General features: G+C 43.2%; 1 protein-coding gene across 2 annotated transcripts; it reads right to left on the reverse strand.

The window, feature by feature from the left end:
* Positions 1-1,191: 1,191 nt before the first annotated feature.
* Positions 1,192-22,686, reverse strand: SLC35F2 (solute carrier family 35 member F2). Of its 2 annotated transcripts, XR_008731062.1 has the most exons (9): positions 22,417-22,686; positions 15,927-16,102; positions 15,255-15,382; positions 9,859-10,018; positions 8,050-8,206; positions 7,210-7,262; positions 6,386-6,540; positions 3,668-3,854; positions 2,416-2,548 (listed from the first exon to the last, which is right to left on the reverse strand). XR_008731062.1 is itself a non-coding variant. In XM_055702980.1 (8 exons), the coding sequence occupies exons 1-8, from the start codon at positions 22,551-22,553 to the stop codon at positions 2,330-2,332; spliced, it is 1,185 nt and encodes a 394-aa protein (XP_055558955.1). In that variant the 5' UTR covers positions 22,554-22,676; the 3' UTR covers positions 1,192-2,329. The 2 variants fall into 2 exon arrangements, 1 of the variants encoding a protein (XP_055558955.1); XM_055702980.1 differs by lacking the exon at positions 3,668-3,854 and having other exon boundaries at positions 1,192-2,548; positions 22,417-22,676.
* Between the last annotated feature and the right edge of the window lie 1,832 nt (positions 22,687-24,518).

The raw sequence follows: 24,518 nt of genomic DNA on the forward strand, positions 1-24,518 counted from the left end.
CCTCATCGGTTTCCCCCCCAAGCAGCCTCAACTTACGGGTAGAAGCCAGAGGATGGCTTCTCTTTTTAGCTGTTTCTTTCATTTGCTCACTGACTCGGGTCCCTGCCTTTGGCATTGGTTCTGCCCCTTGCAAACACCTTTTGGGCTGTCACCTGTTCCCTTGTCCAGGCACAGGTCACCACTGCAGATGCCTCAACCCACTAGGCCCACCCCAATGCACTCGCCGTAAGAGCTTGTGTTACTTGGTACTAATGGAAAACCTCCACGGTCATCCCTGGGGGGGAAAGCTGCCATGTCCCCTCCTGTTCACACCAGCACTACAGGACACCAGCCAAGCACCACCCTCTGGTGGAGGTGCTACATTAGCAAGCTGGTGGGCCAAGTGTCCTCTTCTATTCCTCGCTTTGGCACAAAGGAAAAACCTTCACCTGCTTTTCTCTTGATGGGAACTGTTAGAAGGGATGCTATGAACTTAGGAGCTAACTTTACCTTTTCCATTTGCCAAGGTAATGCTTTCACCTGCTGATGCCAGCCTTTGATTGACCACACTTTCCATCATGCTTCTAACTCCAGCTGCTGCCTCATGCTTTCTCTTTGTTGCACAGCAATTCACAGTAGCCATCTGTGCAAAGTGCCCTGCGATTTTTCCTGAGGCGCATAAACTGAGACCGATTTTCATGAAGCACTGCATATGTGGTGTGCAGGCACACCAAAGCACTTTCCCAACACACAGCTGTTTTAGCAACCACCACAGAGATGCTGAAATGCCACACAGTGACCACAGAAAGAACATACTGCAGGTTGGGCCACAAGCTTCATCTGGGATTCATCTCATCCAGTTTTAGCTGTGTAAAGGTTAAGCATTTAAAGTAATCCAGTGGCCCTGTGTGGTCATCAAGGAAGCATTAAGTGTCTCAACCATAGGCTGCGGTGCTATTTCAGAGGTCCCAGGGCATCTCATCTGGCCTCCACAATCTGCTCCACACCACAGGTTTCCTCTAGAACGTGGGTCCTATCCGCCAGCCCCTAGAGATGCCAGACTCTGCAGGATGTCTCCGTTGACATCAAAGCAACATGATTCACGTCATATTTACTATTTACAGCAAAGTTCAACCATTTGATCAGTAAAATTAATATCATTTTGGGCAATAAAGAAATTGTAGCTTAAAAAAAAAACCAAACCAAGAGCCTTCAGCTGCTGAAAACTTTATTTTTTATTACTTCATACACCTGAGCTAAGAAGGCTTGTACAAAAAACCAAATAAGATCCCAGTATGGTTTTACTACTGTTAAAACTGCAGCCTCATATTTTTTAATCATTTACTGTAAATATGAAGAGGGGGAGGACAACTGCCAATGAATCTACTGAAAGCACTTAAGTGTTTTGGAGATTATGTCACTACTGTTGCAATGAGGAATGGCTAAGATGCTTCAATTATTTTAAGAAATGTCAATTTTATTCAAGTCTTTCTGCAGAAGTGTCCTGTTTCTGGGAGAAATTCACTGAGATGTGAACTACAGTTCAAACCCTTTTGCTGTCTCATCCAGGAAAAAAATATTCACTTCCTACCGAACAGAGCAAGGGCCTGACTTTGTCTCCTCCACCTAGTGGGAATGCACCAAACAACAGGCCACTGCAGAGAAAAAGAAGGCATTATAAAAAGTTATATTTTAAAAACGTATTTAAACTTCCCTTACTAGCAAAACTCAAAATAAAATACTTGTAGCAGCCCCAGCTGCAACAGAGTGCAGAATATGAAGAGACAAACATACGGGTGGAATGTAAGAAGCAAACCTTCCAGTGGAGGAATGAAGTCCACCAGCACGTGGAAGGTGTCTGTATGCAATATGGCTTGCAGAACTAGATCCTGTGAGAAACTGAGTGGCTTTTGCAAGATGCTGTTTGAAGGTATTCTGCACAGAGGTGTGGGAACCACGAAGCCTTCAGCATCTTACAGATTCAGGTCCCTAATGCAATATAAAACATATTTGCTCCACTTAGTGACCTGGGAGCTTGCTTTGACTTATCTTTTCCCCCACACATTTGCTGTTAAGTTAATTAAGCATTTAAAAATAACAGTCTCTCACTTTCCAGAGACTTCACATAAATATTACTCTGTCTTCTACAGGCCAGATTTTCTGCAAGGGTAAATCAATACAGTTTCACTGATTGAGGATCTGGCCTTAAAAGTCTATCCAGTGCATTAAAACCAGCGCAGCATGACATATGCCTTGGCAGTAGAACAATTCTCCAGATTAATTAATATTTGAGGGAAATTTGGCAGTTTAAAAAAAAAAAAAAGCTCTATTTTGAAATGCTGCCATTTCTTTAATCAGCGTTGACCACCACAGTTTCTCCTCTTGTGAACTGTACAGTCACAGCCAGAGTTTCATTATCGTTCTCCTCAAGCTTTAGTGCAGCGTTGTCCAAGCCGGTGCTGCTGGGCTGTGGCAAGGCAGTGGGTTCTGCTGTCCGAGTTGGAGTAGAGCAATACAAGATGAAGCCCACCATGATGATAACAAAGGACAGGATATAAAGACCTGAAAACTGGCAGAGGAAAGAATAAACTTATTAAGTCTTGTCTGATGTAAAAACATGTCAATGCTGCCCTGTTTTAAGAATGTGAAAGCTATCCTTCCTTTTAAAAATTATTTTAATGAGGATTATCAGTGTGATCTGTATTCAAGTCTGAAAATCAAAATTCAACAGCTCCACTCACTGATAGACTCAAGCTGTTGACTGGTTTTCTTCGCAGCTCATCCTCAACGCTGTTGGACAGGGAGTTTCCTTAGGTCTACGTAGAAGAATCTTAACAGAGAGCAAATGGCCATAAACATGGTGATACTGAAGGACAGTTATTTACACACATGAATGTTGAAACACTGCACCCCTAAGAATTTTGCTTCAGCACAGCCAAATATGACAGGTCCTAACAAGAGATGACTCTCTCCATTCTACTGCAGGTCACCAGAGCAGATGGTTCTTCGCACAGCTCTCAGCCATCTGCAGGGCTAGATAAACATTACTGGACCAAAACTGGTTTGCTCTCTACACCCAAAAGTCCTTGAAGAGAGGAGACTGGGGCTCCTTTTACAGGACTGGCATTTGTGCTCTGTTAAGAGTGGTGTGAGGCAAGAGTATGAACTGCTTAGGCACATCAGACATTTGATTGACTATCATTCACTTCCCTGTTAAAAGTCCAACAATTGCCAAGATTCATCCACCTTGACAGAAAAATAAATGCTTACCTCATAACACCAAATTCAATAATACAAAGTGTTCAAGTTATCCACAGCCAGGAACACTTTTTCATCAGATTTGTTAAAATCCTCTGTATTGCCTTTGCCAAACCACACTGATTAAACAGTAGGATGAAGGACTTAGTGCATCCTACATCACAATGTCAATATTCTCCAGCCTCCTTCTTTAGCTTCCTTAGATGTGCTTGAAAAGCATGTTCTAGTTTATCAAGCAGCAGAGCTGGATGAAATGAATGGTAGGACCTGGAGGGTGGACTCTGATCCAAAAGAGACTGAGGCATCTACAATTAAGGCATTGCAATTCCTAGCTGGCAGTCACTTGGCTTAGAAACCCTTGCACACCATCACGCAAAAGGAAAAGCAGACTGAAACACAGTGGCCTTGTATAAGTGCCCCCTCTCCTCACCTTGCTGGCTGTTTGCCTGGAGGAGCCTGGACTCGTGTTCACTCTGCACAGGAGGAAGCACCAGGATCTGAAGATGTCCTGATGGAGGCAGCAGCAGCGTCTGTGGTCCCTGACTGACCCATTCCCATCAAATGGGCAGAGCTTGGGTCTGGATCAAGGCACCTGCATGACTTCTCCAGAATGCAACCTAAGGCCAGGAGTGAACATGTGCTTGTATGCAAGGACATGTGGCTCAGGCGAGACTGGACAGTCGCAGTAACTACCAGACTCCCTCTTGCAGTACGTACAAGACAGCAGGTGTCTCTGATCCTCTAAGAACCAATTCCTCCAAGAGCAGATGCACAGTCACCAAGCCAGGATGCCAAAGCTGTTGCAGCGTAGCAGTCATCCAAGGCCTTCCTATGTGTCTGCAGCTATGGACGCAGGTGAACCTTAACCATGCTGCTCCAACAGGCCTATGCTCTTTTTATTTTTGGTTTTGGGGAAGGCTCAGCATCCTTCCCCTGGGTTTCTTTCCTTTTTTTTTTTTTTTATTTCAAATACTGCAGCAACTTCAATGCTTCAAACACCAATTTCAGTTGTACCTGTGCAGCTTATATCCCCATACTATCAAGCCTGAAGACTGCTTTAAACGTTACTGGAGGACTGTAACTCCATCTAGTGTCTGTATTTGCAGTATACCGATTTCCACTGGAGCTTATATAACAAAGCATTTGAAGACCTTTTTTAACATCTCTTGAGGGATTACAGGGATCTATACAATGAGCTCATTAGGAACAAGCACAGCAAGATTCATTATGGAGTAAAAGCAAAAAGAGCTCATCAAAACAGGCACGCAAAATTCACATTTCACCTTAGACGTGGTTGGGGCTGAAAAGTTGAGTGCATAAGCAAAACACTGGGCACAAGTCAAAACCTCATAAATTCCTGGGCCTGGTCTGTGCTGTAGCTGCTGCACCTTTGTGCTGCTTCCGTGTCAGAGCAGGCTCAGACCGCAGCAACGCTGAGCTCTCCATGGCTTGTTCCATTCTACAGCCTAGCCAAGCCAAGCCCTCAGTGGCTTGCTGTGAAATATCATCTGGTAATGGGGAATACAGAGCTATTCCTTTCATTTTTGTTTGTAGATTCCTGAGTCCAGGGTGCTTTTCAATCCAGGAAATGTCCTGCCTGGTTTCTTTGCCCCATAGGTAAAGAAACTATACAGCTAGCAGCAGAAAATCTTATTGCCAAGTTGTTACGTTAAAAGCGGCGTCAAAATCAGGCTCCCTCAATTCTTGGTTCCTAAGCTAGCTCAGATCCTCAGATTACTGAAGATGCAGCAGCATCATTACTCCCCTTTTTACCACTTCATTGTTTCTAACCACAGATGCAAGTTCCTATTTTAATAAGTACTTGAAATTCACCCCTAATACAACCCCAAAGTCTTCTCCAATTCATTTTTCCTTTTTGCTAAAGAATACCCTGCAGCTAGCAATTATGAGATGATCTGCTCTGAGAAAAACCTCACCCCAAAATAAATTAAAAATCCTGAAGGATAGAAGTTTATTATATTCCTTCCAAAGTTCTTGCTTACCTCTTCACTATGATGAATATGAATTCATAATCATTTCTTGAGTTAAGCTACCTGGATGCCAAAATGCATGTTTGGAAGTGACTTAGAAAGTATTTTTTAAATTTTTAGTATGATTCACTTCCTACATTCATTTTTAATGGATGCTTTGTAGCTTGGAGCGAATTTTGGAACTCAAAACAGTGAGGAAAGCTGAGCTAAGAGGCTCTTGAAAAGGAAAATCTAGCTGCTGGCAGACCCTACCATTACCAGACCTCTGTGCTGTAAAATAAATTGGCCTTCACTTTTAGAAACAAATCTGACCTAAAAGCTACTGGCTGTCCATAATGCTGAAGAGAAAGCAACCACATGGAATAATACAAATTAATTTCTTAAGTGAAATTCACAAGCTTCCCACTAAGCCCTTCCAGTCACCAAGCAACCGACTCAATTACTCCAACTGCTGTAACGAGTTAGGTTCCCACAAATGATTCTGGATCAAAAGTGTAAGGTGGCATGAAATCTTTTTAGCACTATCATTTAGCTTGAACAGGCACTACCAAAAATATTTTAGAGCACAATAAAAGTAACTGCCTTTCGGACAGCATACAAAATAATATATCTATCTGCATTTTTTTCAGTTCCTTTACTCTCTTAGTCGTAGCGCCGAGAAAGCTTGATTCTTATCCCAAGATATTCTTAATGAACAGATAAAACTTCTAAAAGAAAATACGAATTTCCGGAAATCAAGCCAAACTGTCCCCTTCTCAGCCACCAAATGCCTTTCAGGACAGGGAAATTCAAACCTGCACTTTGGACTCTTGGAGAGATGAACCAAATCCAACACTGTTCCACACAGGGCTTACAGCAAGGACTCTTACCATTTGAACACCTCAGGAAATTATTTGCTGTCTCCTAAAATTAACTCTTAACGTATTCCATCAAGTGTGAAATTGTTTGAAAGACACTATCTGCTTAATGTGGCAATGCCATGTAATTAACTAAGTATGATTCCTCTTGATTGGCATCTGCCAACAACAAACAATACAAGGTGAAGAAATGTACAAGTGCAAATAATTGCTCAGGGGCTTTTAAGAACATTATGCTTTATTTCTAATTTTAGAGTAAAAACGTAACTGAAATTGTAGTGAAAGAATGAAAGTACTTACCTTATAGAAAAAGAGGAAAAGTCCAAAAAACAAACTGTAGAGATCCGCAGTCAGAATACCCAGGTTGACCGAGGTTGCGCTGGTAACTTTAATCACTACTGGCATGAAGCTATACAGCCCAAACATACACAGGGCAAACACTGTGAACAGCAATGCTGTAAAACAAGATGACAATTTACTCTTAAGGCACAGAACATTGATTTTGAAGAACACTGATATTCTTCAGATGCCTTAAAACTACGTATTTTATTTTTTAGGAGAAAGTCTCCTAAAAGATATGGAAACATAAATTCAAGAAAAACATGGAAGAAATACTTCTTTCCCAAGACTCCCCTGTACTGCAAAAATTACTGTATCTATACAAGAAAGTTCTCGTTCTTTCCTAGTTAGCGTAACAGCTGACTGAAGAAAGTTAGAGCCACATTTCTTAACAACGTACAGTTCTGTTGAGGTCAAAATGTGTCACAAAATCCATTTTTCCAGTATTTCATTTAGGAAGGACAACAGAAAAATGTTCTTGTGAAGTTCCGACACCAAACATGTCTGTAATTAAACAGGTTAATTTTTACTTATTTCAATTTATTTTGAAAAATTATTTCATATTATACACAAAATGCAAAGCCTGAGCTCAAAAGTTTTAATGTTCAATCCTGCGAACCCTGTCTCTTTGCTGAGCTGCAAAGTTTGCAGAAAATAAATTTGTGACAATACGAATATGGCTTAATATCCAGAGAAAGAAAATTAAAATCCCAGCATTCAAAGTCTGAATGATTATAATTTTCCAGTATTCTGTAAAAATGCACATCATTTTGTCATACACATACCAATTTTCCAGTTCCATTGAATTCTCATTATCTCCCTATGTTCCACAACGGCTCTAGAGTTAGAGAAAAGATATAATACAGTAAAAAAGAAAAAAGAATCATATTCAAGTAGAGAATTTAATTACCAAAATATATAAGAAATATTTTGATTTATAATCCCTTATTTTTTTGTTTGAAGATTTATTGAATGACCCAAACTCCCAACATCTAACAAGCATGAACACAGACTTGAAAATTAAAAGGCCTGAAAGTCAAAAGCACTTTTATTTAATTCTTACGCCTTCTTCCCAGGCTTTTTCATCCTTCAGAGATTCAGTTTTATTTCATATACTATTTGAGAGGAAATAATTAACTATAACAATGAGAAACAAGGAACATAAAATTCAGACACACTTAAGTGCATGTGGTCTGTTACCCTAATGTGGTTGATACATGGCTTCATTTTAAACTGAAGTTTAATATGGAAGACCTCCTGCTATGATTATCTACTAAATTTTTCCACAGATAAAATCCATTAAGAAATACATTCCTGCGAACAGTCCTCAGCATACTGAGCATCCTCATGAAGATCAACAAAATCAAAAATACAGCCAAGTATCATACGTGTTCAATTGCAGGATTTCAGCTTTAGGATTGCTGTCGTAAGAGTAGTGCATACAAAAAGGATATAAAATGGATGCTGACAAGCAAACAAAAATGAAATTCAAGTGGAAGGACTCCCATATAGGCCAAATGCAGAAGAATTAATTATGAAGAATTAATTTAATAACATAATTTCACAGAAGACAATCATCTGTAGAATATTCTTAATTAGTTTTAAAATAAATATTAGATCCTTACAGCTGTAGACCGCTGATAATAGTCCCAAACAAGCCCACCATTCCTAGAAACTCCACTCTGCTCAGATTTTTCACAATGTATTCCTCACTCACATTAGAAATGGCATACAAAGAAGCACCAAGAAGCACTAAGACATCTCCAATCACCACGTCACTACCTGTACAGAAATATTAATCCACAATAAGGGTAATGCTGCAAACACTTTTTAACTTTCCTTAAAAAGACAAGCAAATTTATCTCTAACATCTCTTCCTAGTGCCTCCCAGGGTAAGGGGAAAGGAAACATCTCCTGTGTGTGCAGACCAATGCCTTGGTGTTCGAGCACAGTCTCTGCTACTTGCTCACCCTGCAGTCTGGAATGAACTAAACCTGGTATTTAAACCTTATCCTGACCAAGCCACTGCTGTATAGTCTGGTCCAATCCTTAGGCACTGTAGGGAGTTGAGAAAATCCCTGGTTACAGATGCTCTCTGCCCTTCTGAATATTGACCCCATTTTTGCAGTAAGGCCTGATTCAAGTCTTGCTAAAATCAGTCTATCGATTTCAGCGGGACTTGAACTCAGCTTCAGGTTAATCACAGGGGTCTTAAGTGGGCTGCAGATGGGTGGTATCATGTGTTCTGCTGCAATTTATTTATACTGTGCAAATGGGACTGCCTATGATACAATCACTTGTCAAGTAAATGCCATTATGCATCAGCTAAATAGCAAAAGGATCGCTGTTGTTTAAATCCTTGAATTGATTTAAGATTTCCTTCCCTGAGCCAGCTGGCAATCACTAAGAAAATACGTCTGAAATATGAAGGTAAGCAATAGTAAGGATATTTAGGTCAGCAAATAAAGCACAACTGTCTTACAGCCTCAGGGAAATAAGACTTCTGCTTCACGACTGAGATACTTGTACCACATAGCATTAAAGCTAAACCTCAGATTGTCTTGGTGTCTTGCCTATAGTAAGGCCCCAAAATCACACCAACCAGGCTTAGCTCTATGCTGCCTGCTGAAGGCAATGCCCAGAAGTTTACCTTGCCTCATACTCTCTGACTGTGAAAATTCAAAATTCTTATTCAGAATAAAATCGCTGTGATATGGGTTGATTCAGGCACCTGCCATAGAGAAGACAAGACCTGCCGTTATCTACACCTGGCTGGATCCTGGTCCCCAGAGCCCAGCCTCCCTCCTGGAGATCCCAGGAATCCCGGCATCCTACCCACATCTCCTCCTGCTCTCCCATAGTAAGCCCCTGCTTTCCAGGCTGTGACCTGTGGGCCTTGGGGATACAAGAACCATTTCTGTTGGGTCTGCCAAAGATAACTCGGAGAAGTCGGCTGCTGCTGAGTAACCTTTTATTTGCTATTTGTGCTCATAAACTGCAAATCAGAGAAGTCTGGCTGCCAGCAGGCTTATACCATGTAAGCAATGCAGGGTTTGCAAGGAGAAGCAGCATCTTTTATTAGACCATCTCAGATTATTAGTAAAAGTGAACAAGCTTTCAAGAATGAGGCCCTTCATCAGGTCTGATGAACAGCAGCAAAATTTAAGCTTAACACAACTGTTTCTCTTTTAAGGTAGAAAAAAAATAATCTAGACCTACAGGCAAAGAAATTCCACAGCTCCCTATAAAACCAGTGTCTCCGCAGCCACCATCTTCTCAAAGGAGAAGAAATACAAATAGCAGTGTGCCTTCTCCTCTTTTAAAATAAAACTATATCCACCCCCCCTGCATTTGCTCTTCTTTCTCCTTTACAAATTAGCCCACCATGGGAGCCATCTCTCTGCTCTTCCCCCCCACAATAAAGGATTCCTTACCTTCGCTGTCCTGCCGCCCTGCCAAAATGTCTGCACCCACCATCGTTCCTACACCCAGCAAACAGACGGCAACAGCAAGAAAATGAATCAGCCTGTATCTTGCACGGAGAATGAACCATGACAAAGCCATCAGCACAGGAATCCCAAAACAGTCCAGCAGCTGTGTGTACAGAGAAATGGTTTGAATTAGAAACCCACTCCAAATCTCAGCTGCACTGCCCTGAAAGCAAATGTACAGGCTCTTACTTTCCGTTTCTATCAGATGTTAACGAAAGTCACAAAGCAACCCCAGTGGATTCGTTTGAAAGAGTGGTCACACTCACATTTTACCATTAAAAGCATTTTGCAGGTGAAGGAGGAGCTGGGGTGGGGGTCCGCTCTCTCCTGGTAGGAAAGCACTGATCTAGAGACTCTTGTAATGATGGATCTAATCAATCTCACAGCTTCACAAATAAATGCTAGGATGTTGCTCTGAAACCACATTGCTCCACGTGACGCCAATACAAGGAGGTGGTTCATTTACATTTCCTTTTTCCCCCAGCAGGTTCTGTCTTTTCACTCCTCCTCAAATCTGTAATAAGAATTTAGGGCTCCATGCACACAAAGCAAAAATGTGGAACCATTGAAGGGTACAAGTAATGTGATTTTACACTGAAGTGACTAGGACAAGAATCTGACTCTGCAGTTTTGGTTTTGATTTCTCCCCCTCCCCCAACTGGATCCTAATAAAAAAAAAGTAGTACATGTGCTGGAAGCCATGTGCAAAATTGGTAGCAGGAAGATAGGAAGGGAAGAACAGCTTTCCTAAAGTCACCTTCCAATGTTCCAGCTTCCCACAAAAGCATGTACAAGCCACCACCACATTTTCATTACTCTGTAGAACTGACTCTCAATTAGTCAGAAGCAGGTAACCCACTCTAACTCATCCATGCCGCAGCAGCAGAGAAGCACAGGTGGAGTTCCAAAGCACTTCAGATGTGTTTGCAGACACTCCCCCAGGCAGACTGAACAGCTATGGTTCAGGGATGTCTGCACTCCATGATAAGCACTGACACTGACTTTTCTTTCCCTTCTTTATCATCTCCTCCCTTTATGTTCCTAAAATCCTACGTATCTTTGCCTTGCTGTTAAGATCCACCCATCTGCTACCCATTCTCCTTTACCACAGCAAGTATCCAGACTTAGCTGTGTACTTAATACAGAAAAACATGCTGCAGCATAAGATGGGCATAGTGTTCTAGAAGAATGAAATAATACCAAGAACATAGAGCTAATCATAACTGGTTTAATATTTAGTTCAACAAAATTATTTTTTCTGAAATTGTCTGGAGGAAAAAAAAAAAAAAAGGTGCATTTTCTTGACCTGCCTCAGTAGAATGCCATGAAACTTTATAAGGGAACACGTAGTCAGCCTTCCAAAGACTACTCACAAAGTACTCTCAAATGTCATTCCTTAAAACTTGGCCTCTTGAAGGCCTACAAAGTACTTGGTCCAGGTCAACAGGACTGGGGCATAATCATTACAATCAAGAGCCCTTAGTCCTCAATGCTCATTGCCAGCCTCTGCCTAAGTGCACCACTGCAGGCTTCTTCTGTGCCGACTTCCATTAGTTCAGCCGTCGTCCCCAAGGGTTTTAACCAAAGTCGTAAGACTTTCATGCTACGTCCGGTTTTACTTGTTCATAACTACGTAAGACTTCAGTCTTACAAGCATGGCATTAAGGGGAGTGTTACTACAGATTAAACCCTAACAGTGCCTTTACTTGTCTTTGCTCCTTGGATTGCGTCCAGCTTGTCCAGTTTGTAAAGTCTGTTTGTAAAGTGCAGAAGCACTTGTCTAGGCTGTATTATGAGACATTACAACCACACAAGTCCTAGTATGTGATACCACATATTTCAATACAACTTTGCTTTACTGAAAAATACCATGCTCTGAGTTTCTATCTAGTCACAGGCCATTTCCTCTACCTTACCTTTAGTCTAGGCTCAAGAGAAACCTAACGCTTCCTCAAAATCTAACTGTTTTGACTAGTATCAAGTAACAGGAAATATTACAAACATTAGAAAGCGAACTTTTTACCCCCTTGGTAGTAGACATCACTTCTACTAGTAAGCAAGCTTTCACTTCCCTGTTAATTAAGGTTTTACCATACAGCCTTCCAACCTCTAAGCAGCTTTGCAACCCAAAGAGTGGAAGAAAACCCTTTTAAAAAATTTTCTTAATTAGCATGTAAGGGAGTAGTACATAATGAGCCAGAAGCTCTTTCAGTAACACCAGATGGGGAATTGCTGCATCCACGCCAATAACATACTGTAGAGCTACAGCATCCTGGTTAGAGGGATGGTTAGAGTAGGTTCATCACCAGCCGATGAAGAACACACCCTGGTAATCTGTTCCAGGGGACAATTACCCTCAATTACAGACAGAAGAAATCTGATTTCCAACTACTGGTATCTTGCCTTCCCTCCATCTACTATGTTACAGAACTCTTCTGTACAGGATCAAGTTCAAAGAGGTGCAAAGCAGATGTAACATCACAATAAATTGTGTCAATTAAACCATTTACAGGAGTAGTATGTATTTATTCAGGTTTTATGACATAAACAGCAGTATTGCAGTACTGATAGCTATTGCCAGTTAGAGCCTCAGCAAACTCATCTTATTTATTCTAGCCTGAATTTTCACAGGGGAAAAAACAACCTGGTGATTTGATTTAAAAATGTTTTCACTCAAGCCAGGCTTTGGCCACAATTTACAGGAGGTTTTAAAGGTAGGGCAAGTAAATTATTAAATGATGTTTTAATACAAGGTTAATAAATTATCATAGACTGTTGGAGGTCATTGGTTTGCTTATAATTGCCAGCTCCAGACAGCTTTGTGAGCAAGAAAGCTTCACAGCTCATCCTGTTCATTTCCCCACAAGGCTCCCTTAGGGCAGCCTCCAGCTGAGCCCCAGGGGCTCATCCTGTGTTTTCTCCTGTTGAGGTTAACACTCTTCCATCAGCTGATATTCTGTCAATAGATGCCTATAAAATACTCCACTCAAATTACCTACAGAGCAAATACTAATTGTGCCCAATAACATGTTAACAACATGAAACCACAGCTAGGCTGCTTGGATTTTGCTATGAAATGTGGTCAAACAGCAGCACAGTCAAGTCCTGCCACAAGTCAGAAGGACACCAGCAGCAAGGAGTCTCACTGGCATTGCCTCAGCTGCAGCCAAACAGGAAGAGTTCAGTTGTGGACCAACGTATTTTTTTTTACTTACAAAGAAATGAGAGCTGCCATCCCAACATCCCCAATATCTCCTTAAAAAATCTCCCAACCCCATCCATTCAGTGCTGGTATTTTATAACTAAAGGAAAATTAGCTCTGCTTTTGTGTACATGTGTGAGAAAATACATGGAAGTTCCTTGCTGAGCTCAGAGAGCTTTGAAGATCAGTTTCATAGGATGGAGCTGAAGCTCCAGTAAGCCAGCATTTTAACAGTGATTACCCTGTATTCAGGAAGGTGCCACACACCCCTGCACTGCTTCCATGCTCCCTGGGCACCCACTCACAGCCAGTACTGCAGACAGGCCATCAGGCTGGGTGCTCTGAACAACGGTTTCTGATGTAGCTGCAGAAATGCTTGCTACTGACAGACAGCAAATGCCTTGTACTAGAGCAAATCACAGGCTCTTTTTTGTCCTGTATCTCATTACTGACAACAGTGAGAAACTAGTGCCTTCAGAGAATGTGCAAGAAACAGTGCAACAGGCAGTTCCAACAAATCCGCAGTTACTGAACTGACACAAAGCAGCATCAGTCTGAAAGTTACCACATGGGAAAAAGGGTCAAGCAAATGCCTGAGCTTGGCAACTGGACAGGACAACCTGCTCTATCTATTCCTTCTTAAAAGTCTCTATGAAAGCAATCATGGGAATAGCTTTACCACTTCTGAGAACTTGGATCAAAGTCCTGGCTTTTTCAGCTGTAAAGTACATTATCAAACAGTGTCAATTATGAGCTTAACTTGATCTTGAGACTGAAACATGTCACTTAAAGCTTTAACTTCTTAGGCATTATTTGTATGGAAATTAGAGGCTTAATGATTCATAATACAAGTATGAAGTGGAAATGTGGTATTCCAACAGGCACACGTTACTGGTCTTTAGTAACAACGAAAAGTTACTGCAGCCTGCTAAAGGGAGCCCCAACCACAGGAGTTTATTGCTTTACAGTAATTCTTTTAAATATTAACCCTTGTTAGTCTGACTCTGTAAAACACTGACATCTAAACACTCCTTTCCAACTAACAGCCAATTCTGTATGGTACTTTTTTTTTGTTGGTTTTTTTTTTTTCAGTGAGTCCATGACCCCAGCCACAGATACACCACTGGTAAGAGCTGGCACAGGCTGGCAACAGCCCCAGACACACTTCCTCCGCCTCCTCCTTCTCGCTTCTGCACCGGCCTCTCCCTTGTTCTAGCAGCAGCTGTGGAGCCACACAGTGAGCTCACTTGGGCCTGACACAGCTTGCCAATAGCCCAGCAAGCGGCAGGGTTTACTCTGACTTTGCTCAAACTGTCCTGGGACAGTTTTCTCAAGGGATTTGGCTATGTAAGCTCAGAGGCATGCAGTTGGGAGGCAGGAGGAAGGCACTAACTCTTCCAGCAGCTTGTCTGCATAGGGTGACAACGAAACCCCAGCTTTAGCCCTCCTGCCTGTAGAACTATTTCAGAACACAAGATTTTTCCTAGCGCAGCAACACAGCAACAAGCACCAGCACTGCAGAGGATGTCTACTGTCAATTCAGGAGCCTGACACACTGAGTTCCCTTCCATCTGTTCCAGAAAGGGGCCTGAACTGAACTGCCACATCCAAAAGCCATAGGGCTGGTCCCTCACTGCGTGGTCAGCAACACTAGTATGTCTTCACATGTGGGGTTAGATCTCAAAACATCTCCCTGCGTGGTCAGCAACACTAGTATGTCTTCACATGTGGGGTTAGATCTCAAAACATCTCCCACAGCTTCTAGGACTAGGCAAGAGATCTACCTTGCTCTTGTCAGCAACATCCTGCGCAGAGTGTTATCTGGTCATAAATTTTTATTTTGTGTCTGGAGAAAAACCTGAGTGGCTGTCAACAAACTCTTAGAAGTGCTTTCTATCAAAATAATTACACTTCAACTCAGGAACTGGCACTAAGCAATACCGGCCAATTTTCTCTGCTTCCTGGAAATGTTATTCATGATGCAGGATGCTCTTCCTTGTACTGCAGAGAAAAAATAGATACTGGAAATTTTTTTCAGGCTTAAATAGCTTTCATGTCTGTCCTACGAATCTAATTTCAGAAACTAGTCCAAAACTGTAATAAAAACAACAGTTCAAAAAGAGAGATGGGTCCTTACCTGCACACTTGTGAGGGTCGTGTATTGGTAGGCTTTTACAATCATGTAATTGGCTTCAACATCAGCCAGTCCCAAAAAAATATACTTCCACCACCTCTGTTTCAAAATTTGCCAAAGACTGTCACTGCCTGTTTAGAAGAAAGCAGCAATCAATATGCATTTCTTTCCAATCAAATGTTGCACAGGGATTTATGCTTTTAAAAGGCAAGATAATACTGAGCTGTTCAATTTCAGTTGCCCCTCCTTAAGAAAGATACAATAACAGCAAAATGCAGCCTGAGAGTAGACAATGCAAATAATGAAAAGCACAGAAATTCTTCCACGAGGAAAAAAACCACAAACTAGAGTTGTTTAAAGAGTAAATAGGAGGAATATTAAATAGCCTTTGGTAAAGAAGCTTGCTACAACAAAGCCTATTTTCCCTTATACAACATAGGACTTGAAACCAAAGAGCCTGTAATTTTAAACAGATATGAATTCAAATAAAATTAAATGCTCATGTAACCTGTGAAATTAATTTTCATGTGTTATCACAAAGCAGAAATTTCAGCAGGAACTTTAAAAAAAAAAACAGGACAACTATTGACTTCTTTAGTTTCAAAATATGAAAGGAAAATGTAGAAGAGGAAAAAAAATTATGAACCAGAATCTCCCATCCCATATTTCACATACCAGTCCTAAATGCCAGCATTGTTGTATAAACTAGAAGAAGCAAAGAATAGTTGATAAAACTTTGAAACATTGGAGTATTCACTTGGTATTGTTCTGCTAGGTACTGGCTTGTAACAGCAGTCCCACAGATAAACAAGGAGAGCATCTGGCCGAGAATTATCGTTTTCAAAATATGCCTGTGAATATAAAAGACAACACAGTAAGCTTAAACATTCAAGATTTTAAAAAAAATTGATAGTTCTACAGGGAAAATGCAATTTTTTAGACTGACACTTTATTCTTCTTCTACTCCCTATCAATGTTGCTTGATTTACCGGTAAGCAGGAGTTTGTCTACCCAGAAGATACAGTCTAACCTCGTAACAGCCATATAAGAAGTCAGGCCAGTTCAAACCACCACTGATGGAGACTGTGATAATTTGCCAGGATCCTCAAGCAGCTTACTTGGGCAGGCTCAAACCCATGGCACGAACTATTCTCATCAAGAGAGGCCACATGCCTGAATTAAATCCTTCGTCCTCCACAGAATCCCATTCTGACTCTGCTCAATAGAAATCTGCAATACGGAGATAAGGCACAAGTGCCTTCAGGCTCTTCCGAGACCTGAGCCTTTGAAAGTGAACTGAGACCCTAAGTTGAGCAGTGCTAACGAAAACAAAAACATTAAGCATGGAATCACAGAGCAGCCCAGGTCGGAAGGACCTCAAAGATCACCTGGGTCCAACCTTTCATGGGAAAGGAAGCCTCAGTGAGATTATCTAGCACCTTGTCCAGTCACATCTTGAAAACCTCCAGCGATGACAACTCGACCACACCTTTGAGGTTGTTCCAGTGACTGATTGTTCTCACCGTAAAAAAAATCATTTCTTAAAGTAAGAATTGTTATAATTAATACTTATTGTGGCTTCTTTCTGCTATATTCAATCATTTCCTGCTGTAATTGAGGAAGGAGTTAAGAACACATTTTGGCCACAGATCATGTCAGCATTTACAACTCCTTTGGAGTCCAATCCACAGCCAGGGAGGGAAAAAAAAACCCACTCACGCTCTTGGAGTAGCTGTACTTCACCTAATACAGAGTGAACTATTCCAGATGCTCCTGGGCAAACAGGAGTATGCACAGATTGCTGTGTATCTTTTGGCTTGCTGTTATTTCCTGACAGTGGAGCTGTGCAGATTTGTACCACCCCAGCCTCTACTGCATACTCACAGTACATAGTGACAGGGGCTCAGTGCTGTGGTGTCTGTACAGCTCGGCAAAGTTCACATGGAATTTGTTTACTCTTCAGGCTTTAGTGCGAGACTAACTGTCTGCACAACTGATTTATTTGTTCCTACTCAAAGTAATCAAGCAAGGGAAGAAAGCAACCCATGAGGCTTCTGCACCTACCTTGTGCCCACATTGCTGCCCGATGATTTCTGGCAGGGCACCCACATGCCAGGCACACCACCCGACAGCAACACCGGCTGCTGTCCCCAAGGTGGGTGACTTTAATGTAATAAATACCAGCTCACCCAGCTACGCTGTGCAATCCAGCTGCCAGATACAAGGAGGGTGCGTTCAGGGGTGCTAAAGCCAACTACAATCGTAGTCATATGGGATGAGCGAGACACCTTTGCATGGATCCTAATTCAGCTGCATGAATCTCTTTTCAGTGCAGCCTGACACCAAAGCTCTTCTGACATTCAAAATGCTGCTAGGCACATTTTTCTCTCCCAAGTCTACTGTGATGAGACAGCAAATCTCTGCAAAGTCCAGCCATGCTGCACTTCCAAGAGATTCAAGCCTCACGTTTTGCTACAGCTTGCCTTGCCAATCCCAGCAACAATGCACATTCACGTTATTAAGCACTCACGTATCACATGACAATTTTGTAAGGTCCTATCCAGCCTTGTGTGAATAACGGGTGTGTGAAAAAATGAACATTCTCATTTCTAGCATTTTGAATGTTGAAGTAAGCAACAGAGACCATGTTTCAGCTAGAAATCTATCACAGCTACTTTATAGCAGAACATTAACCATAAACAGTGCTATAAAGTACATACATGTATTTTTTGAGACACATATATATATGTATTTGTACACAAAAAAAGACAATAAACCTTTAAAGCCACATCACTTCGATTGGATTTCTTTTTATTCTGGTCAAAGATTTGATTTTGCTATTTGGCAAACAAATCAGCAATCATGATGACACGTTCTGGCTAATAACTCTGGCTGATGCAGAAATGTCTTTTTATGTTCATCTAAAGAATTAATTTAATCAGGTGCCACCAAGAAGAACATAACATAGGTTAGCTAAAATTTCAGGGATGAGACTACCTCTTCTCTCAAGCAGGCATGGGGTTCCAGCTCGCCCATTGCCATCCCTGTGAACTCCGGCTGCTTTGCCAGGAGGTCAGGCAACAGAAGACTCACTGGAATTTCCAGGAAGAAATAACACGGCGAGTACCACATGGAAAATGTAGTTTCAGGCATTTAAAATAAATACATCCATACTTTTTATTATTTAAACAGAGTTTCTTGCTCCAAAGTAGCAGAAAATATTTCATCATACCCCTAAGACCAGGAAGCACAGAGCAAGCCTTTAGCAATTTACTGGACTAAACTCACCCTGTGCTTGGACTAGCTGGGAAACGGGTGCAGCAATGGGGCCAAAGCTGGGCAAAACTGCTGCAACTTTACTGGACTAAAGCTGTGAAGCCTGCATAGGCCACAAAATAAATTGTGCTCTGCAATACACTACCAGGAGAGGTTAAAGCTGCCTTGGCTAGCAGAAGCTCTGCTCTCCAGGATGCAAATTCCCCTTCACCCTCCCCCTAGGCAGTGCGAGAGAGAGGCAGAAGCACAGGCAATACTACCCCGCAAGCATCTGGCTCGTTTAACACAGACTGCTGTGGGACAAGGTTTTAAACCTTTTCCTCCAGGATATGATACGCAAGGGGTAGCTTTGCTTCTCCTGAACTACAGCACCCTCTCCATAGCAGAGGCCCATACTCTACATGCACAGCGTTTGGCAAACTGAGAGCGACCATGTTCCAGTAAGGTGGCAAAAGTGTTTTGGAGAGTCTGCTGCCATTCAAATTTGCTAACGATTGATCAGCTTCAACCATTATTCATTAAAAACCAGGAAAGACCTGGTTGCCCTCTTGCAGTGGAATAACTCCACCAAGCTGATCCTCAGCTTTTCTAATAACTACACTTTTCCAGTTTTAAAGTACCTCAGGAATTATCTCCTTGTGGTTTTGCATATGGGAAGAGATGCAGGTCCAGAATCTACCAGACTGTTTGCTTAGGGGTTACTGCACCAGTAATCACTGCTATTTAGTTAATGTATGTCTCAGCAGTCCTACAGAATTTATTTCTACAGTATTGAAGGGCATCTGACAAGGCAAGCAGGCTTCATCCTGCCTCAATCCCTTCTTTATTTTCCCTCTTATTTTAATTGAGGGATTTTTTTCTTCCCTGAACAGATTCAAAACGTTAAGATCACAGGAACCATATAAAGATATTACTCACCGACAGTGGAAGGCTGCCCTAAAAAAAATGAATCCCAACACACAACATTTCTGGCAGCCTTCTCATCTGCACGTAAAATTACAGCCTCTTGCCCTAACTCCCCCGTCCAACACCAGGTGCAAGTCTCAGCAGGCAGCCGCAATGGTTTCCCCTCACACCATTTGCCAAGGTATCAAAATAAATTTCTTCACATTGCATGTTCCCAGCACAATGCACTGGGCTCGATGCAGCAAGACAGTGGCTTAAACAGAGTAAGATGACCCTCATTAAACGTGGGCTCAGCAGCCTTATTATTTCAGTGCCCACTAAATTCCTACAGCAAATTTAAAAAAGCATTTGACCTGCTGTAAAAGCTGAGAGCAAACTTTAAATCCTACTGGTTTCATTTTGCATGACAATTTGTTATAGGAGAAACGCTTCAAAGATATGAGTTTCCATTCATTCCAGTATTGGCGTGGGTATTGATTACTATGATTTTCTTATTAATAATTTATAATTTTAAAAATATATTAATTATTAAATTTTCCATGCCAGAACTTGATCCTCTCTGCTTTTTTTTTTAATGCATTGGTAAGGACTAAACCACTCTGGACTCTCAGATGACGCAAGGTAAGTGGTCTGAAATGGCCTTTTAGTTTTATAGTTTGGGGGCTTTTTGTTATTTTTTTTACTGCTTGGTACTTGGCTACTAAGTACTTCTCTCCCTTCAGCCACCATGCCTTAGCTACCTGCATCTATGGCTATGAGAAAGCTAGGAGTCATTCTAGGGATTTTTAGAACACGACAGTTTGACACACACTGGTCTAAAGCTAACACTGAACAACGTACGGCTCTTGACAAGATAAAGTCAGGCCGGCTTTCTCTGGCTCTGCGTGAAATGCAAAAAAATACCCCGAGATATGAAAATAAAATCAGAGTCTGTATCTGAGGAAGTAATAGAAAAAAATCTTATAAGCCCACAGTTAACAATTTTATAGGCTGTTTAACAAATCCTATAATTTTAATGTGATTTGTTTCATGAAAATACAGCTTTTCAAAAATTAAATGTATTTACACCACCAGTTAAACACAGACAAAGCCTGGCAAGGCTCTTCATGTAGACAGTTTACTTGCACAGCTTTAACTACTGAACTCTTCCTGATTTGGGGTGTGGGGGGAGACCATTTCATTTGAATTATTTCACATTTTCTTGGGAGTAGTTAAAAGGAAAATGCAGGGACAGACTGAAGCCATATTCCAACATGATTAGCAGATAACTTAGGACAGGAAAAAGTATTTTTAAGAACTACATTTTCAGAAGTTAATATTTCATTGTTCTGCTTTGAAATGGAAGTCAATTTAATTTGTAAAAGGTAAGAAACAGATAAGACAGACTTGTTTAGTTTCAAGAATCAGAAAGCGTACTTTCTACTGGTTTCACTAAAAAAATAATCTGTTATTACATACAAGTATTAAACCTTCCTACGACTCAGAAAGGCCTCTAACAAAACTGAAGTGGCTGAGCTTCCAGCCACCTGGGAAAAACAAAGAAAAAAATATCAGCTCAGCATCTCAGACACCACCTCACAGAAGTCAGTGAGGGTTCTTCATTTCCTTACAAGTACCATCAATAGACTCCCTTAGTGTAGCCCTCTGGCAACATTTTGGCAAAACTGCCAGCACAGGTGAGGTTACTGAACCGTTCCACACGTTCCTAACTTGTCTTTTTGGGCATTCCTGACAGGCAGGAGGCCTGAAGAAGAGAAAAAATCTTATAACCAAAAGGCAGCCTTTGATCTGCCGAACCAGGCTCTGCTTGACCAGCACACAGCTCCATGCAGCCCAGTCGCCAGGCTCCAGCTTCTGAGCGGCAGGCCAGCCAGCATCTCATATTTGTCAGCCAAGGATATCTGATGCCATAGTTATTAAAGACCAAATCTAGAGCCCAAAAAAAGTCTTCTGAGCATGGATTTTTTTGGGGTTTTTTTTCCTAGATGGAAACTGATGCTCTGAGTGAATGGCAGCTCTTGCAGGCTGGAAGCCAGAGGAGGTAGTTCTGCTCTCATGAAAGGCAGCACTTTCCAAGTACCAGCTTTGGGACACCATGCAACGCCTGCACATCTTGGCAGATTTTTTTCCCTCGAGTTTTCCATGTGCTCACATTTTAAGTGATACACTTGAACAGGTCTCTCTCCTAAACTGATTCAAGGATGGAAGGAAAGGGGATATTGGTCTTTCTGGACTCCACACCTCCTCACCTCTACTATTTTGTTCTGTTATCTTTTCTGCCCCTCACAACTTTTATCAACACCATTGCGAAGAACAAGAGTACAGAATAGATAAAAAGTTCAGAAAAACAGCGAATAGCTGAAAGCACAGAAAAAACAGGAAAACAGAAAAACAGTAAGCCGGAATTACTAAAAAAAGAAAAAACACACCCAAAGCTCAAGAGCATTTGCGAATATGCGAGATTACACTCACAGTTCAACAAAACCAGACACATGGCACCCTAACTCTACGCTCAGCTGAAGGGCCTGTCCCGGCGCTCGCAGCGCAGCGCTGGCAGGGGCCGCCCGGCTGTGTGCCGCAGCAGCCCGGCCGCCCAGCCCCGCTCCGGCAGCCCGCCCCAGCGGCCACGGCCCTCCCGGCTGCCGCCGCATCCCGGCCGGGGCACGGCCTCGGGAGCTCCCCGAAGCATCCGGGGCTCGCTCAGCCCCGCGGCCCGCTCCCTGCTGGCCCCCCGCGGCGGCGCTGGCCCCGGGCCGGGCGCCACACGGCTTCTCCCGCCGGCACAGATAAGCGACCGCATCCCTGGCCGCGATACCGGCCAACGCGCCCAGCGCGGACAGATCGCATCCCCCTTCCTTCCCTCCCCCCCTCCCTCCAGCGGGGAGCGACCCCGGCCGGGAGTGGGACCCCCGCCGCCAGGCCGGCGCTGCCCCGCTCCACCTGGAGGCTGGCGGGGCGCGGGGGGCCGCGGCCGGGGACTCACCAGGTGCAGAGCTTGGCCCCCAGCATCGCCAGCACCCGGCGCGGAGGAGCGGCGGCGGCCCCGGCAGACGTCTCGGCCCCGGGCGCAGCGGCCGCCGCAGCACCGGGCGGCGGCGCCCCACCAGCGGCCGCCTCCATGCGCGGCGCTGCCCCGGCCGAGAGCGACAGAGAGGCGCGGCAGCGGCGGCGGCGGGACGGAAGCACCACGCTCCCCAGCAGCCGCCGAGCCCGGTTTTGTGCCCGCCGAGGGGCCGCCCCCAGGAGGGGCAGGGCTGGTCCTGGGGCGGGGGGACGGAGCTCTCCTGCCTGCCGCGGGATGCTCCTCTCCCGTGGCGAGCCCCGGCCCCGCTGCGCACGCTGGGCGCAGGTGGGGGCACCGCAGAGCAGCAGCGGCGCAGGGCGGCTCCGGGAGCGCCAAGGCGAAGTTCACGTCCCTGCTGTCCGGCTCAGGCGGGCTGCGGGGCCTCCGGGCAGCTGCCCCGGCCCGGTGCCCTGGCTGCGGGTCACTGCCTTGGCCCCGGCCCCACCGCAGGCTTCGACCCCCAGGACCTGCGGAAGCCTGACTGCAGCTGGCCTCGTGTGCAGGCAGCTCGGGTCTCAGCTTCTAGTTACATGAAGCAAAGTTACTCTAAACCCTGAAATTTTAACTTCTCCCAGCCTTGTGCACAGCCTTGGGCACCTCTGCCTCTAATGCTTCAGCTCCCACCTTTTTGCTGATGACACCCATGCCTGAGAGTTCACCTCGTCCCATTTGTCTTAACCCACATCGCAGACAAACTCACCTGCAGAACCTGGTGGCATTTTGCATACCCTGGTGGGGTTTTTAATAGCTCACACTTTTAATGATGCTCTCTATATGTCACACGTGGTGGAATTAAATCCCAGAAGTGCCTCCAGGAAGGGTAATCTGCTTTTGTTGGTGCAAGTATGTCACTGTCCTGGCTATGCTGTCATCCTTTCTGCCACAAGACACTCCTGCTCTCTACCCTCACCTGTTCCCTGCAGAGCGCCACGGTTTAATCTTTCTCCCCGCAACACCACAATGCTTTTTTCAGACATGCTTTTCTCTGTCACAGTTCCCTCATTCAAGATGTGTTTATCTCCCTTGCAATTACCCAAATTCATCCTCATAGGATTTGATTTTGGAGTGTATAAGAGGCATTACTCTGCCATTTTCAGGTCACCTTCATAACTCCATGTGCCTGGTAGTCCCTTTTCAGCAGGAAGGTGAATTTTAGTATCCCACCTCCCAAGGGCCAAGCCCTATCCACTAAGGTGCTGGCTACGCGGTGGAGGATTGGTCCCCAAATCCCCTCTTTGACTGTGATTGTGTAGTACTAAAGCTGTAGGTCACTATGAGATAAAAGCTGTATAATTATATGTCTTAAGAGGGCATTCATAAATTTACTTTTATGTTTATAATATACATACCAATTTCTATATTATATTGATATTTCATTGGTTTTTTATTCGCTTGTGTAACAGAATAGTTTATGTTTTTTTTAGTTTTGAATTCCCAATCCAACAAAAATCCTGCTGTGACTCCCACAAGAAATCAGTCTGTCAAAATTAGTTTCAGTGTTGTGATAGTTATAAGTTAGGTCATGCTGGTCACAATTCTCCATAACCTAAAGTAACAGTAAGTATAATAGAAGCAGAACTATCAGACCCTGCATATTTCATCATATCTGAGCTCCACAGCTGTGGTACTATTATCTTCACCTTTAATTTTATTGATCCTATATCTGCAATCTGCTGCTGATTCTCCAGAGATAGGAGAATCACGTCTTCGGTGCTTTTTGCCTCCATTTAAGCTCAGATCTTGGAATTCCTTGCTACAGGTAGGCTGCAGCAGCCCCACCCCGGCAAGCTGCCACCAGGCTGGGGCTTTACACCGGAGCTGCTCAGCTGCAGAAGGATTGCAGTCCCAGAGGGGTATCTGTGTACTGCAAAAATACGACACAAAGTAATGAGTTTAAACAGGCAGGGATTTCTTTTTAATTTGATTTCTTTAATAAAAAAAAATAAAAAGTTTTTTAAAAAGTCAAACCAACAGCAACAACCATTTTTAAAAGTGTCCTTTGTCACACTTTGGGGACTAAG

Source organism: Falco cherrug, chromosome 2 (genome assembly GCF_023634085.1).
Source record: "Falco cherrug isolate bFalChe1 chromosome 2, bFalChe1.pri, whole genome shotgun sequence".
Classification (NCBI taxonomy): Eukaryota; Metazoa; Chordata; class Aves; order Falconiformes; family Falconidae; genus Falco; species Falco cherrug.